This window comes from Micrasema longulum, unplaced genomic scaffold (assembly GCF_059751315.1).
Source record: "Micrasema longulum isolate JH-2025_06_02 unplaced genomic scaffold, ASM5975131v1 h1tg001179l, whole genome shotgun sequence".
NCBI lineage: Eukaryota > Metazoa > Arthropoda > Insecta > Trichoptera > Brachycentridae > Micrasema > Micrasema longulum.
Window position 1 is genome coordinate 128,424 of NW_028278366.1, and position 17,784 is coordinate 146,207.

Here is a 17,784-nt window from a genome sequence, read left to right on the forward strand (position 1 = left end):
TACAAAAAAGTGAAAATTACATTACAATTACTATGGCGACTGCTTTTCTTGACATTTGGCTTGCCAACCGCTGGCTTAAGGCAATAAATAGCATGATAAATAATAAATAAATAAAAATAGCAGTTTTGGAATATTTTTCATATTTACATCGGTGAAATTCAAATATGTGATTGCGCAGCAGGATTATACGTCGCGAAACGTAGATGTTTTTACACTTAATATCAGGTGTTCACGGATGTTGCATTGTGATTGCGAATACAATAAACAACCATGGTGATAAATTGTTATCACGTCGCTTATTAGCACGTCGATAATTATTTGTGATTGAGCTACTAAGTGCCGATAGACCGCCACGCGCCGCCGAAAAGGCCATTGAACCGTTCGCATACGGCAGATGCAGTGCGAAATGATATTTTCATATTTTGTCATTTTTTCATTTCGCTATAAATTTACGTAAATGTATTGGCATTTTTTCGTACGGGACAAAAATGATTTTGTTTCATTATATAAATGCATTTTTGTATGAAAAAATGGTTTTAGGGAATAAATTTCGATTTTTTTCCGATATACGTCATTTTTCGCTATATCGCGTTTCGTTATATCGCGGTTTTACTGTATAATTGAGTGTAAATTTTTTTTTGGTGTGTGCATGAGTGTCCACACTAATATACAAAGAAATGGGGTATTATCACTCGGGAGGAATATCGGATTTAACCTACTCTACAAATAAAAGATTTTTTAAAGATTCTCCTAGTGTTTATATAAACCTTTATATTGAATATTTTCATTCATTATTTTCGTTTGGAAAATAAGGTCTTTCGAAAACAATCGTTTCGTAAGTTGGTAATAAATTTTGTCACATAAGTTCACGAGTAATGCATTCATTTTAATGTTGGTAATGCCACAGGCCACAGATAGAAATATAAGGAGAGTTGTCTATGCATATTATCTTAAGCCCCCCCTTGCCCACTCCACACTCCAGTTCTAGACACTGACAGATGAAAGTGAAAACGGATTACATCTTACATCTCGAATTTCTTTTATCATTTTATGGTTTTCAACCTCTTCTAAATTAATTCAATTTATCATGAAAATTATAAATCACAACTTTGACTTATCAACTTTGACTGTCACTTATGACAGGACGCCGTAAATGTAAACAAACGACACGTAGAAAAAGGAAGCTATCTACAATACTCTATAAAATCCATAGACATTGATGAAATAAAATCCGATAACGTCACAAAACATCCGAAGACGTCATACTTGATGACGTCACGAATTGTTTGTTTTTGTCACCATTCAAATTACTAGAATTTAATCCTTTATATCTCCCTTATTTCTCAACAGATTTTAATGAAAATAGTATCGATCAGCTTATGATTTTTTAAATTAATTTATTAACTAATAAAAAATCCATGATAATTGCTGATAGTCAAAATATTTGGGTACATAATGTTTGTTTACCCAATAAAATAAATAAATAAATAATATCGTAACTGTAATACTTCTTACCTTTTCATGTAGCCCTCCCATGGACAGCCATATGCCATGCCTCTTGGCCAGCTCTCGGTACTGGTTCACCGTGTTCCCGCCGACTATAGGCTCTGCAAAGTCCAGCATATCTTTTTTGTTGTCACAGAGATAGTCGCAAGCTTCGGGAAAAAACGCCATCTAAAAATTACATCTCAATTAGTAATCAATTAATCTCAAGTCTACAAAAAAAAAGAAATAACATCAATAATAATCATAGTTAACAAAAACAACAATTACTTTATCAACTACATACACACTTAAGTAATAGATTTCTTTGGATCATGTCTAGTCTGCCTAACTAGGTACAACCTGTATTAAGGCAGACATTTTTATGCAAAAATAAACAATAACATTACTATAAAATAAATAAAACAACTTTGTTTTTAACCACTAATGTTTATTTTCTACCGACTGGTTTCAAAGCAAACAAGCTTCTTCGTCAAGGTTTTCGTAACTTATGAATTAATTCCTTTTTTATTTTAATCATGTTCACTAAATACTACATATAAGAAAACAATAATAAATAACCAAATAAATAATATTTCTTTTAGTCCTCTCCTGTCTAACTTTGAAAATAATGATATCAAATTACCACCCGTGTAAGGAAAAAACGACTTGAATTATTGGGTCCACGGGTAGTATTTAGTGAACATGATAAAAATAAAAAAAAGGAATCAATTCATTAGTTACGTAAACCTTGACGAAGAAGCTTGTTTGCTTTGAAACTGGTCGGTGGAAAATAAAAACTAGTGGTTAAAAACAAAGTTGTTTTATTTATTCGATTATATTGAATAACCACAAAGTTAGTGCTTCAAATATAAACTTTATAATAACATTACTACTCTAGTTAATTTACTATACAATATTAATTTATTATTTAAGAATGTATTTTGAGTAAATTTTCCGATTTTTCTCGACCTAAACCCAGTAACTATTTTTTACCAATTTATTCAATTGAATCCGGGTCACGTTTTTGCAATGTTTGGGTAACATATTGAATATTTTGGGGCCCAGAAACCTGAAATTTCTTTGCCCGAATTCAGAACTTGTGATAGGACCCCATGACCCATCCTCTGGTTTGACTTCTGGTAGTGAGGGGGTGTTCCTTTTGGTATTTGGTAGAATAATTTGCTTTCACAAACATTATTATCCAAAAAATTTATAATTGCCTTATATCTAAGATCTCATACCTCGGTACTTGTTTGTGGTTGAATTCCAAAACATGGAAAAATAATTTTTCAAATAAAGAACTCTATTTGCAAATGTCAAACTCTACGCTACTAACCGGCAGTTAATTTACAAAAAAATAACATTCTCCAATTTTTTTCGAATTTGTATTTCAGTCGAATGCAACCCTGGAGCGTAGAATCATATTTAAATACATCGGACTGTTTCCAATAATTCCCCCACTTAGACACACTTTCGCCGCGCGCATACTTGAAGTCACCGAGTAGTATTGCCAGATCGCGAAGAATATAACCATAACACAAATGTACGGTAAAAAAAAACAATTTGTTAATTTTTCTAAAATTTTATTGGGCACCCGGAAACATCGATTGACACAACGGAGTAGATAAGTAAAGGGTCATTTAATAAGAGTAATTGAATTAATTAACTTTGAACTTAAAATATAAAACAAATTTTATTTTACATAAAACAAATATTTTTATATCATGTTAAATAATATTTTATGTTTTAAAGATAATGTCGGCCAAATGTCCACCACGGCGTTGTTTAATCCGAGGTTAAATTTTGATTATTTCTCTTATTATATGAGTAAAGTAGAAAATTTTACTACCCTGGCAACACTAACGAAATTTCCATTTCCATTTTGATTCTTCGACAATCTTACAGATGTAAGATTAATTCAATTTTTAAGTAATGCATTTGTGACAAACACATTCATTTGATAATTACACATGATATGTGATTGATTGCATCCTGTTTCTTACATTTTACTTTTTTTTTTATATCTTTACATTTTTTTTTTGCACCACAACAGGCCAGGAGGCCTAATTACAGTGGTGAATTACATCACAAAGCATCCAGGCTTGAGAAAAATCACATTTTTATTTTATGGAATCGAACCCGGAACCTTCCGTGCGTGAGTCAAGCGTCTTGACCACTACACCACGGAGGCCGCCGAAGATCGATTCTTTAAGATCGTAGCAGTATTTCTACACTTCAAAAGGACACAACACGGCATGGTTAAATTCGAATCAGGAGTTGCGTACTGAGCGACGTCTACAAAGAAACTAATGGGTCAAAACATAAACCTACTCATTTATGAGTAGTTGAGTCGCCTTCTGTTTGATGTGCGTATGCGGTTTCTGGACTATTCTTAATTCTATGCTTCTAACTTTTTTTCTACTAAATATATTGAAGATGTTATCATTTGTAAACCTTGAGTACGTGAATAAGGAAGTTTTGCAAAAAACCGCATGTAAATCTGTAGAGCCATTTTCGAGTTTTTACGAGACACAACACGGCGATTCATTTATATATATATATATATATATATATATATATAGATTAACGAACATTGTCCATTTATAAAATTTATAGGATTTTAATATTACAATAAAAGAATAGTTAAAAACATGTTTAAAAAAAGAAAAGAAGCATTGATAAACATAAGGAACATCGAGACAAGATCTGGACTATTTATTTAGTGCTCGTTTAAATCGCTGTAAACTTAAACCAGAAAAGTCCAGATCTTGTCTTGAGTTAACAATACGACAATGACAGGTCATTGGAGAATTAAGGCCATAGTTTGTTTGTTAAGCTAGGGTTTCCTAGGACAGCGGTGCCCGTATTTTAACGACCGTAGTGAACGGTGATGCAGTGGACAGCCGTCGTAACGGTGACTAGAGTGTGGTTTCCTAGGAAAACGGTGTTATCAACACCATTTAACACCGTTTCCCCAGGAAACCACTCTTTATTCGACGTTACGACGGCTGTCCACTGCATCAACGTTCACTACGGTCGTTAAAATACGGGCACCGCTCTCCTAGGAAACCCTAGCTTTTGTGAGCTATCACATAATAATTCTATAAATTTAATTATTTTTTTAATTTCTTGCGCCTTCCCTAGCAGAAGTTCGCGTCTCCCAGGACCTCGATTATGATGGAAAGATAAAATGTATCTTTAATTTTATCTACAAAGTAAAATTTCTGTGTGAAAAATAGAATATGTTTCGTGGAATTAAGAACAGCCCAGAAACGGCATACGCGCATCAAACAGAAGGCGACTAAACTACTCTTAAAAGAGTAGTTTTACGTTCTGACCCATTAGTTTTTTTGTAGACGTCGCTCAGTACGCAACTCCCGATTTAAATTCCACTATGCCCTGTTGTGTCTTTTAGTCGTGTAGACATACTGCTGGGATCAAAAAGAAACAGGATGGGATTACACTTCATGTGTAAGTAGCAAATGCATGTTTAAGTGGCAAATGCATTACTTTAAAATTAAATTATTTTTCCATCTGTCAGATTGTCAAAGAAAACAAAATTGGACATTTTGTTAGTGTTGCCAGGGTAGTAAATTTTTTTACGCTACCTTTGCTCATCATATGCGCTTTATGTAAAATAAAATTTATTTCAAGTTCGAAGTTCATTAATTCAATTACTCTTATTAAATTACTATTTCCTTATATACTCTGTTGTGGCAATCAATGTTTCCGCGTGTACAATAAAATTTTAGATAATTAAAAAAAATTATATATAATTATCTTACATTTGTGTAATGATTATATTTTTCGCAATCTGGCAACGCTGCGACTTCACGCATGCGCGCGGCGAAAGTGGGGCAAAATGGGGGTATTTTGGACACAGTCCGATGTATTCAAATATGATTCTACGCTCCTTCTGGACTGTTCTTAATTCTATAGTCTCAGTATATACCGATGAAGATAGCCGTTCATAATCGCAGCCCTGGTTGAAAACCGCTGCCATACCTCATGTAACAGATGATCGAAATATAAAGATACAGTGCCCTATGGACCACTGGGTGTAAAAAAAAAAAAGTTATGATGACGATTATTTATTATAAGTCAGAGATTAAATAAAAATAAACATTATTATCACCTGAGCATTCTGTGAAACAGCCTTTTCTACAAGTGTCGCTACAGTTTTCATGTTCTCTTGTCTATTCCCCGTTGAAGTCATTTGACAGACGGCAATTTTCTTTTTAGAATCCATTATTTTGGAACAAAAACTTCGGTTTCGTATTGAATCCAAACAGTTTTGTACAAATACAGGATGCAGCAGTGAGTTTTCTGTACAATTTGAACTTAATTTAAACAGAGAAGTACGCGCCAGGTACAGCTGAAATGCAAACAGAAAATACAATTTATATAAAAAGTTGCTATCGTAAAAACATAACAAGAATAAATATCTGATTTAATTCCGTACCTACGAAGTTCCCGCTTATTTTGATTTTGTTACGTTGGCAAAGGTGTCATATTTAGCAACTAGTGCAATACCTATTATTATCACCAAAAAACTGTTCTCCTTATCAGAGATAATGTAGAACTATTACTAGTTCTCATTATTTTAGAAATAAAAAGTGATCGGATTTATCGCTTTCGCGAACACTTATCTATTATTTCTATAATAAATTACTATAAACTGCACCAAGATTTTTTTCTAAAAAACTTGAATTTGAACTACACAATTACCAATTCTTGTGATGTTTTTTTGGAGTATTGTACTGTGTATTAAATCTCATTCTTGCCGACGATTCAGACAGGGTTATAGCGTCCGTTATCTGGGCTGATGTAGTTTCAGTGTACTGTAGTCGTATGAGGAATTTGTACCGTACCGCAATCGGCAGGTTTGTGTTGTACCGGTTTTTATGTATAGTACGAGTAATACATAAAATATTCAATGCCGGGTACCATTATGATCCCGACTGGGACCAATTCACCAATCACCAGTACTCATCGAAGATAACTTGTGACGTCACGGGCGGAGTAATTACAAAACTTTTAAAAAATCATCACCATCATTATTCCCTTTCCACACCGGATGGTGCATATGGTACTGCGTTGGTACACCAATCGCAGCGTATCTTGGTCATTTTTGTTACATGAAGGTAAGGTGATCAGTCTTGTACCTCAGGTACCAGTCTAGGGACTATGAAATATTTTTGCAAAAACACCTTTTCAAAAAATATTTCATATCAACCATGTCGGGAATCGAACCCGAGACCTCTTGCATGTTAGGCAAATGCGCTGACCATTAGACTACGAGACCAACAAACGAAAAGACGTAAAATCATAGCGATGATAGTCAAAACCCCCTTTACGGCGGTGTTGTGATAATACAACATAATAATAAAAAACAAAATATTTTGACTTAGTTTGATAGTATTTTAAGAACATAAAAATACACATAAAGCACTTAAATGTCACATTGAAAAACGTGTGTAAATAGTAAAAAACGAAAATTAAAAAAAACAAACGAACTGTTTGCTTATTATGGAAAAATACCAAAAATTGACCGTCGAGTGTCACTCAAAACATAAATATTAAAAGGCCATTTTTTCATGGTTATTCTTTAAGAAGCGTCTTTTTTATTTTAAAAATTGAAAACAATATAATAATCAAGAGTTGAGTGAGAGATTCACTACTTACCAGCATAATTTAGGGGTCTAGATTCTTCCAGAACTCTCCGGGACAGTGACAGTTATTTAACTTTGACAGGTGAATTTTGTTCCGTCAGTGTGTAGCGCTGGAAACATTTCACAATTTCGTAGCATGATTGTTTGCAATTTTAAGATTGTGTATTACAAGAAAACGTTCGATAATTCTCGAAATCGACTGAAAAATCACAATATTTATAAATTATAACTCTAAAATGTCGAACAGCGATGGAAGCGGTAAAGTCCCAGATGCTTCTAGTTCCCAGGTAATTTTTAGGTTATGGTAACGAAAATATTATGTATACGTCCTTCATAAAATAAATTCATTCTGTTAAAATTTTAAATGATACAGTATGTAATGAAATATGCGTCTACAGAATTCAGTAATTAAAGCAAATTTGTTCATTATCACTTTTATTGTAGTTTTTTTTTAATTTTAATAATAATTGTTTAATAACATTCTGATAATCTCATACATTTTTGTGGTAATAGATTCATCTAGATTGTGTGTAGTCTGTCTAACTAGGTGCCACCTGATTTAAGGCAGACATTTTTTATGCAGTGCAAAATACTAATAAAACAACTACCTACCTACATTTATAATACACATTTAATTATCCGCGCTATTTTTTATCTCTTCTGACTTCTCTCTACTTAGCCCAGTAACCGTTGTTTTACAAATTGATTCAATCGGATCCGGTTCATGGTTTACAATGTTCGGACTACACCAAGTCTTTGGAACAATACGCACCACCCTTCGGTAACTACACATATGTGCATCTACCATCTTCCAGAAATCAGCAATCAGCCTGTTAGCCACATGTACAGCAGTAACTTGCGGACATCTTTCTTTATTTTGCTAACCGTAATGTTTTTATATATTGAACTTTTTGTACACAATGTTAATTGTACATTGGCGGGCTTATTGCTATTAGGCAATTTCTTCCAATCAACCAGTAAAATAAAAGTTTTATTTTTATAGTTCACACGAAAACAATGCGGCCGCATGCGGTGGTGGGATAGTCATTGTTCCGCGGAGATAGCCTGCCTGTCTATCTCTTGGCAATATCTCGAGACAATTTTTCGTCCTACAAATGGCTTTTTACGCATGGACAATAATCCAGTCCTGAGACAAAACAATATTGTGTTGTCTACTTTAACTTTATATTTTTATTTATTTATTTATACTTTTACATTGTTTGTATTATTTTTTTATACAGAATAATGTTCCCTCACTGGGGTGTGCCGTGCCGAGGGAAACATTTTACAAAATGTGAAACATACCTAAGATTAGCTATTTATCAAAGTTAACAGAATAATAACAATAAAAAAAACATAATTAAACCAATTAACCTAATTATAATTAACATAATAAACAATAAAAAACAAAAATATTCATAAAAACATAACCCATTTATATATACCAATCAATAAAATTCATAAACAGTGCATACATTTTACATATTTGGCTTGATCCACTCATCGATCCGTGCGCAACCCACCTCCACTATCCATTTCTTAATAGCAATTTTATATTGTGAGAACTTACTAATTGTCCTTATGGATAATGGAAGTAGATTGTACACTTTAACCGAGTAGCAGGCCAATCCTCTCTGACGGAAGGTTGTATTTATTTTTATATTTTTTTGCAGCATCAGGGTGGAACAATAGAGCCAGAAAGTCTATTTATTTATTTATTTTCAGTTCACAGACAGTAAAAGATATCACAATATAAATACAATTTACAAAATAAAAAATTATAACACCAAACATCGTTCACCAATTATATGTGAACACCAATAGTCACAAAAGAAAAATTAAAAATCGTATTTAGACCAAAATTTATTTTTCATTATATGTTATTAAAGCAGTTTGTTAGAATTTATATAAGATTAATTTTAATAAAATTTAATTTAAGATAGATGCAATTTATACAATCGAATATAATTTTACTAGATTATTAATAAAGTCTCTTAGTAGTAATAAGTTTTTTTAAATGTATATCAATAAATTATAGTAATAGTCACAATAAAATAACATAAATAAAAAACAATGCATACTCTTATTTAGTGTATCCGTTTTATTATTGTTGTACATTAGGGTGGGCTGATAATTTTTTTTTCCGAATTTTGAAATGAAAGGGGTCTAAAAAGTTGCCTTTTGGATTACTCGGGATACAAAAAATATATAAAAAAATATTTGATACTACCTTTGGCCCTCAACCAGAGCTTGAAGTTGTCGAAAAAGTCAATTTTTGCCCTAAACCGGCTGTCATTTCGTATTTAAGGAAGAAAATCAGTCTAATTAAATTGTATAATCTGCATTAAATCTTATTATATAAGCATCCAAGGGCGTGAGTTGCACTTTGTTTTGTAATAAATGGGTAGCATTGTTTTAATGTGCCATTGTTTTCGTCAATTTTAGTCAGGCGCTCGACGGAATCAGTTCCGAGAAGTGTAGATTTTTTGGATTTCGGTAGTTTTAAAACGTGTTCGAATTTGTAATGTGATTAAGTTATATCTTTACGAACAAAAAAATAATTTTATCAATATAGATAATCAAAAAATGTTCATACAGTTATAAACTTCAAACTTCTGTCGAAAGCCAAAAGTAGTATGGAATATTTTTTTAAATAATTTTTACGTTCAATGCGTTCCAAAAGACAACTTTTTAGACGCCTTTCACGTTAATATCTAAAAAAAAAAACTTCTTACATCATCAGCCCACTCTATTGTACATGTTGTTAGGGTGTGTGTATATGTGTATGGGTGATAATAAAATACACAATATGGTTTACTTCTGTTTGGTTTTTAGCCCACAACTCCAGCCCAGCAAAAGGTGAAACACGACTGGTATCAGACTGAAACACACGTAGTCATAACAGTCTTGCTAAAGAATGCCGTCAAAGAGAAAATTCGCGTGGAGTATGGAACCAATCACGTAAGTATCAATTACAGCGTTGCCAATGCTAGTTTCCCAAATTCCCCAAAATTCTAGATCAAATTACCCAAATGGGGAGAAAACAAAGTCCCGATTCCCCACAAATTCCCCACATATTATCTTAAGAAAGAAAAAACAGTTTTGATAAAATATGTTTATGTACATAATAACGAGAAAGAAAAACTGGAGTGTAGCGAGGGTCCACCTCCGGTAGCTTTGCCATTTATTTATTTATACATCAACGGTTCAAAGAACCCTTTACAAAAAATAACAATTTACAGAAATAATCACAGCAGTGCACAATAAACATGTAGTACATAGTATGAAATAATAGAATAATTAAAACTAAAAAATTTAGAGAAGATATAATACAAAAAACAAAAAGTAATAAAGAAACATGACATCTCTAAATAAAATATAACAATAACCATGAGAAAATCTTATGTTCTAAATATAAATATAACACAGTAAAGTTAATAATAACTAGATAATAATAATCAAATAAATAATTATTTTTTAAAATATAAGTTTTTTGAACAATAAAATAAAAAAAACTTAAATTAAATTAACTAAATAATACCTTTATTTAGTGAAATCATCATCATCAGTTGGTTGGAAGAAGTTGCCATTTGGCAATAAATCCACCAATGTACAAGTTAAATAAAAAAATAAAAATCACGTATTCTAGGGAACAAAGTTAAATTAATATTATATTTAAAAATAAATCCATTCATTTTTCAATAAATAACGAGTGAGAATTCGTTTTATGCACATATAATATTACTATATTTTTAATTCAAACAAAATAGACTTAAGGTCTAATCATCCTCGATATTTCGAAGGGACGTTTGTGGGCTCTTAAGAAGAATTTAAACAAATTCTGTTAATAACCTACCTTAGATTATCTTGCGCTTTTTTATCAACAACCTTTAACAACCATTTATAATTTTTTGTACAAAACCGTTATTATTTTGAAAGATAATAAAACAAAATGCCAGCAGTCGTTTGTACTAGTACCTAATGTGCTAATTCGACTGTCATTGTTTTCATTTTCCGTTAAAAAGGGATCCCCAAATTACTATTTGACGTTGATATTGTGTTGCCATTAAAAAATATTGATTTCATTCATAATAATATTAATGTTTTAATTACTTACCATCAAACTATCGATGTGTTAGCTAAAGATAAATTAATAAATGGTAAAATGTTGAAATCGCCGTAATTTCCCCGCATAATACCAAACCCTATAAAATCCCCAATCGAGTTGAGATTCCCCGCAGTTTGGGGAATCCCCACACTGTCCATGTCCGCGGACACATTTTTTTAAATAGGATCCATTATACAATATCTCCCACTATATAATTACTTCAGTTTCACGTAGGCCTTTTTTTCACAAACAATGTCTTTTGGACTGACTTTTCCTAAATGAGAGACATAATTTTGACGACTATAGGCGAAATTTTTCTGCGTAGCCTCGTGTCTGACCACGACAAATATCGGTTTGAGAATGAAAGCAAAGATGGCAATTATCCACAAATTGATACACTATTTATAAATTTTCTCTTACATTTCTTTAAGCATTCCATTGGGAATGGATCATGATTCACTGTGTACTATGGTATTCGGTCCACTGTGCCCTATGCGGCCATTTTGATTTTCTAGTCAAACAAACACAAATTACTAAGCTAGAATAAGAGTGTTCTACTGTAAAATCAATGCCATATTACAATGATACATGCATATCAATTTCAATTTTTCAATTTTATTTATTCATATATATGTACATTACAAAATGTAATATCTTCATTCATACATATAGAAATAATTAAAATGATAAGGTAAAATTAGGTATATATAAAAATAACACATAAGTATACATAATATGTTAAAAAAGTAAGAGAATCTTGTAACAAAAAACTGCTGCTTTCGGCAAACTAAAATATATTTTTGAAAATAAAGAAGTCCCTATATGCTTAAAAAGACGAGTACATGAATCTTGCATATTGCCGGCGACAACATACGGACTAGAAACCATGTCTGTAACACAAAAAAGTAGCCAGAAATAAAAATGCACGCAACGATCTATAGAAAGACTGATGCTCGGTTTATGTCTAAGAGACAGAGTAAGAAATGAATAAATAAGGCGCCGAACCGGAATCGTGGATATCATGAATCGTGCAGCGAAATTGAAATGGCAGTGGGCAGGACACTCGGCGAGGCGTAGTGATGGCAGGTGGACACCCAGAATAATAAAGTGGAGACCATGGGCAAACAAAAGAAGTGTTGGTTGGCCACAGAAAAGATAAGTCGACGACATTGCCTCTATTGCCGGTAAAACGTGGATGTTGAAAGCGGGTGATAGGAAAGAAAGGAGACGTTTGGCAGAGGCCGCCATCCAGCAGTGGAGAGAATAAGCCTGAAGAAGAAGAACATTTTAGTAATCAAAATCTTTTTTTCTTCCCAGCTCTCTTTCTCTTGTCCCATCCCGAACTCAGGCGGGGTGGAGTACTCCCTGGAGCTGGACCTTTTGCACCCGGTGGTGGCGGAGCAGTGCGGGCACGTGGCCTCCAGCAGCAAGATCGAGGTCAAGCTGAAGAAGAGGGACGGCCTGCGCTGGGACAAACTGGAAGGGGACGGCCAAGTCGATGTGGTCCGTCCGATACCCCAAGGTGAGGGAATGTGGAAAAATGGGTTTGGTGAAATTTCGAACTAGACGCTAGTTTTAATTACTAATTTTACTTGATAAATATGAATAACAAATGAATTAAATAAGCTTTATTTTCTAGCCTTCCTCGGCACTGAAAAAAAACCCACGTACCCCAGTTCGAGCCCCGCCCATCGAGATTGGGATAAAATTGAAAAAGAAATCACTAAACAGGTTTGTCATATTTGTTTTATTTATTATTTTTATATTCTATTATGTTCATTTAGATTCAGATCTTTCTCTTCATTCTCAAGTCAATAAAACGGTAAGTGCTGGTTTCTTCCATCTCCGACAGATCAAATCCGTGCGGAGAAATATTCCTATAGATGCAACTAAAGCTCTTGTAAATGCTTATGTCGTTTCGCGTCTAGATTACCGTAATGGAATATACGCAAATCTCCCAAAGTATCAAACTAATAAACTTCAATCTGTTTTCAATGCAGCAGCGAGGCTTATTACGGGAGTAAAAAAATATTCTCACATCTCACAACGTCTTCGGGATTTGCACTGGTTAAAAAGCCCAGAGAGAATAAAATACAAGCTTTGCTGGACCGTATTCAAATCCCTTCATGAAATGGCTCCAAAATACCTATCGGACCTTTGTATTAGGGAAAATACATGTCAAAGAAAATCTACTCTTAGGTCAGCATTTGATTCAGGAAGAGGAAAACTTGTCAAAATCCGGCGCTCCCCAAACACTAGATTTGGAGATCGTGCTTTTGCCGCCGCCGGCCCCTCTGCCTGGAGCCGATTGCCTTCAAACTTACGAATCATCGACAGTCCCAGTCAGTTTAGATCCCAACTAAAATCCCACTTCTTTATACTATCATACCCTCAATTTTAAATCTGGAAATATAATATATCACTTAAGTTTAGTTAGAATTTAAGTTTAGATATACAATTGTAAACCGCCCTTGAGGTGATTTTTCACAAAAATGGCGCTATATATATCAGCCAAATATTATTATTATCAGTGTTGGGGGTATAACGCGCTCCCTCGCCCGGGGCTACGGGTGAAGACCTCAACGGCTGCGATGGCGGAGATGAAGTGCATCAGTACGGCCGGCGGAACAGGCGGAAGGGGCACAACCGTTTTTGCTTTTTTTATGAAATGAACGGTTTTATTTCTAGGAGCAAGAAGAAAAACCAGAGGGCGAAGAAGCTCTGAAGAAATTGTTTGAACAAATTTACGGGGAGGGAACTGACGAAGTCAAAAAAGCCATGAACAAAAGTTTTGTAAGTATTTTATTATCAATTAATGTTAGTAAATATTAAAATATAACCAATTACCCACTTTTTATGTCTACCTGCTCCGAGACGCACCCGTCTCTTTGTACTTAAATTACTTAAAAGTACTTAAATTAAACAACACATGTATATCACATTAAAAAAGCTTTGAAAACTAATATTCCTCTAATAAATAATCGAATATCTTTTCAATATGGCTCACTTTCTGCCCCTTCCCTTCCTAACCCCTACCCCCACACATTCTGCAACATATTTTTTAATTTTTTCAATTTTTTAAATTTATTTATTAATAACAAATAAAAATACAGTATTACAACTAAATACAATTTTTTACATTTATCAAATACATATATTTACATTCCCGTTTCCCATTACATACATAAAAGAAATAAACAATTCTTGTGTACATAATAGGGAGTGACGTCTTACAATAGTTTATTTTATTTTAATTAATAATATTTTTAGGATAACATAAATAAATTACAAAAAAGATATAAACGATGTTTTCAATCAGTGTTACATAAAGAAGAATTATAGATGTAATTTTTAACTTCTTTCTTAAATATATTTTATTCCTGACTGTACTTTTTACTATCTTTGTTCATTTCATTAAAGAAAAATATTCCTCTGTAAGTATAATGATGTTGTGCAGTAGTTGTTTTTAATTTGGGAATTAAAATATTACCACCTGTTCTAGATCGCGTACTTACGTTTTGTGACCTAGAAATACGACTATTTATTTTATCTTTATGTATTTGAAGCAAACAATTATTTTTATCTAGCAATTTTATATCTAAAACCTTAAACTTTTTAAATAATTGAACAGTGGGAAAAGTAGACAGTTTTATATTAATATTATCAACCTAATTTTAGTGCATGTTCGGACATGGTGGTGTTAGCATCCCCTTTAACTCAGCGTGTAATTTATGATTTTTTCGTTAATACTTTGTACACTACAGTGATGGTAAAGGTGAAAGTGTATTTTAGTACCCGCATGTTGGTTTAATTGGTGTCCTGACGAAGAGACGGGTACGTCTTGAACCCGGTAGACATAGAAAAGTCTGTAAATGGTTATATACAAATAATTAATAACATTTAGTAAAATGTCCGACCACAAAGTCAATGCTTTATACAGGGTGTTCTTTAAACCCTGTCACATCCGAAACCACGATGATCAGTATGGGCAAGAAGACATATTGGCATATTTTAAAAATATTTAGAACGAAGACAATTTGTAAAAATAAAATATTAAAAAGAACAGATGGTTGCTTACTTCTGCAGGGAGAAGCGAGGGGCCATGTGGTTGATGGTGTATCAAACCCCCCCTTCCCCTCTCGCTTCACCCTTGCAGAAGTAAGCAACCATTTTATTTTTTTTAATATTTAATTTTTGCAAATTTTATTCGTTCTAAAAATTTATTTTAATGTGCCAATATGTCTTCTTGCTCATACTGATCATCGTGGTTTCGGATGTGACAGGGTTTAAAGAACACCCTGTATATTGATCAATTTTAGCCACTGTTCCATTGGAATCGCTAATTTTTATCGCATCAGCTATTATCGACAAGTGCGGCCATTGTGATTGAGCAACTGGTTTCAACTCCACGTGAAACTTTTCTGATATTTTTATGTTTCTAATTTTTGCAGATGGAGTCTAAAGGAACCGTTTTAAGCACAAATTGGAAAGAGGTGGCCAAAGACAAAGTAGAATCTAAACCGCCCGAAGGTATCGAATTCAAAAAATGGGAATGATTTCACCATAGACAACTCTTCGTATACTAATTTACAAACATTAGGAATCTGCCATCGAAATCTATTTTATCACTTACCTTTCTGTTAATCCTTTCAAATTGATTGTTCATTTAAATATACACAAATTTTAAGACTCATAAAGCGTCAATTTTTCACCAGAACCTCTCTTTACACCGGTGGTTCTGAACCTTTTTGAAGTCAGGGAGCACTTTTGATCGTAAGGAAAATTCGCAGTTCACCAAAACTGAAGATTGAAAAAACATACAAAGAAAACATACTTCTTGCTAACAACAAAGAGGAACTGCAATTCTTAGTAACAAAGGTCTACGATGTATGCGAGGGAAGCGATTTGCCGATGAATGTCGATAAATCCAATGTGATGGTTTTTGAAAGAAATGAAAGTATGACTAAATGCGAAATCACTGTGAATGGAGTTATACTAAAACAAGTAGAGGAGTTTGTGTATCTGGGAGGCATGTTTACTAGGGATGGGATGACTGAGAAAGATATTGAAAGGAGGGCGAGTGCCGGGAACCGAGTGAACGGTGCACTTAAATCAACCTTGGCAAATAAATGTTTGTCACAAGAGGCAAAATTGGCAGTTCACAACCGAGTCCTGGTCCCGACCCTATGTATGGGAGCGAAGTATGGAATTGGAAAAATAATGATGAAAGTAGGTTAAATGCTGTCGAAATGCGATCCCTCAGGCGAATGTGTGGTAAAACGATGTATGATAGGTGCCCAAATGTCGAGATCCGTGAAGTGTGTAAGGCTGAGACACGCATTATTGACAGAATCAAGAAAGGGGCGCTGCGTTGGTTTGGACATGTAGAGCGAATGGACAGCGAAAGAACGGCTAAAAGGATCTACGATGCAAATGTTGATGGATGCAGAAAACGAGGAAGACCGAGAAAGACATGGCACGATCAAGTCCGTCAAATACTTGAAGATGGACATGTCAAAAGTAGAGTCCTGGTCCCGACCCTATGTATGGGAGCGAAGTATGGACTTGGAAAAACAGGGATGAAAAAAGGCTGAATGCTGTCGAAATGCGATCTCTTAGACGAATGTGTGGTAAAACTATGTACGGCTGAACCAAGCCTTGTAAATGCCTAGACCTTCATATTCCCTTCTCAACAATGTTTTCCCTCTCTGTTGAAATAAATTTAAATATGAACAACTCCCCAGGGAGAAGATCCAGCCAGTCTGCAAGCATTTGGACAAACTCAAACATTATTGAATTAACCACCCGGTAAAAGAAGTATAAAAATTGAAACATTGTTTTCAGGCGTTGCCTAGTAGATGGTTTTGTTTGCCAGGATGCCCAAGTTTACGCGCTCTTTTGTGTTCGTCAATCCTTTTCTTTGGTGTGCGCCTGTTTGTCACTTGTACACTTTATCACATCCTTGGCAACTTAGTTTATAAACAGCTTCTGTTTCCAGGGGATTCTTATCTTTTGGGCTCAATAAATAGTCCTTTATTTTTTCTTATGGAACAAATCCAACTCACACCCAAAAAACAACATATTGATAACGGCGACCGTGAAAACCTTCGCACCTATTATCATACACCTTTTTAAAAAATAGTATATTTAAAATTTATGCTTCATACATACTTATGCCATTTATGTGTCTTTTTCTTACTGAAAATAAATCATTTAAAAACATTTGCTGTAGTTTTCTTACTCACATTTTTCTTGTTGTGTACAAACCCAAAACGCCATCTAAATAAAATATGTAACTTAAAAGATAAACCGCTGGAGTCACATTGAATGGAATTTTCATTGGGCATTCGTTACGTGTCATCATTTTTGAGGGCCCAGGGCAGGCCTATGTGTATTAATATGTCAATTAAATTTATTTATTTTAAATATAACATATACATTACAAGCATATATTCAATACGTACATGTTAAAAAAAAGTAAAAAAAATACACGAAAGAGACTCATGTCAAAGTAGTAGG

The 17,784-nt window shown here is 33.7% G+C and overlaps 2 protein-coding genes across 3 annotated transcripts in view; one reads left to right on the forward strand and one right to left on the reverse strand.

The window, feature by feature from the left end:
• Positions 1-7,296, reverse strand: part of NitFhit (ntrilase and fragile histidine triad fusion protein NitFhit) — a 26,361-nt gene extending 19,065 nt beyond the window's left edge. For both annotated transcript variants that reach the window (XM_088234026.1, XM_088234025.1), the window contains exons 1-3: positions 7,171-7,296; positions 5,621-5,860; positions 1,516-1,674 (exon numbers count right to left, since the gene is read on the reverse strand). In XM_088234026.1, coding sequence (XP_088090152.1) covers positions 1,516-1,674; positions 5,621-5,860; positions 7,171-7,176 — 405 coding nt within the window. In that variant the 5' untranslated portion in view covers positions 7,177-7,296. The remainder of the gene's footprint in view (positions 1-1,515; positions 1,675-5,620; positions 5,861-7,170) is intronic.
• On the forward strand, positions 7,249-17,487 carry Sgt1 (suppressor of G2 allele of skp1). The gene is made up of 6 exons (XM_088234027.1): positions 7,249-7,444; positions 9,993-10,118; positions 12,583-12,787; positions 12,905-12,996; positions 13,954-14,058; positions 15,717-17,487. The coding sequence occupies exons 1-6, from the start codon at positions 7,394-7,396 to the stop codon at positions 15,819-15,821; spliced, it is 684 nt and encodes a 227-aa protein (XP_088090153.1). The 5' UTR covers positions 7,249-7,393; the 3' UTR covers positions 15,822-17,487.
• The last annotated feature ends 297 nt before the right edge of the window (positions 17,488-17,784 follow it).

What these genes read in the sequence shown, in the direction of transcription:
- Sgt1 (XM_088234027.1), top strand. Translation starts at nt 7,394, where the DNA reads ATGTCGAACAGCGATGGAAGCGGTAAAGTCCCAGATGCTTCTAGTTCC. An exon ending in CAGATGCTTCTAGTTCCCAG is followed by an intron (nt 7,445 to 9,992) that starts GTAATTTTTAGG and finishes TTTGGTTTTTAG; the next exon opens with CCCACAACTCCAGCCCAGCA. An exon ending in AAAAAGAAATCACTAAACAG is followed by an intron (nt 12,997 to 13,953) that starts GTTTGTCATATT and finishes TTTTATTTCTAG; the next exon opens with GAGCAAGAAGAAAAACCAGA.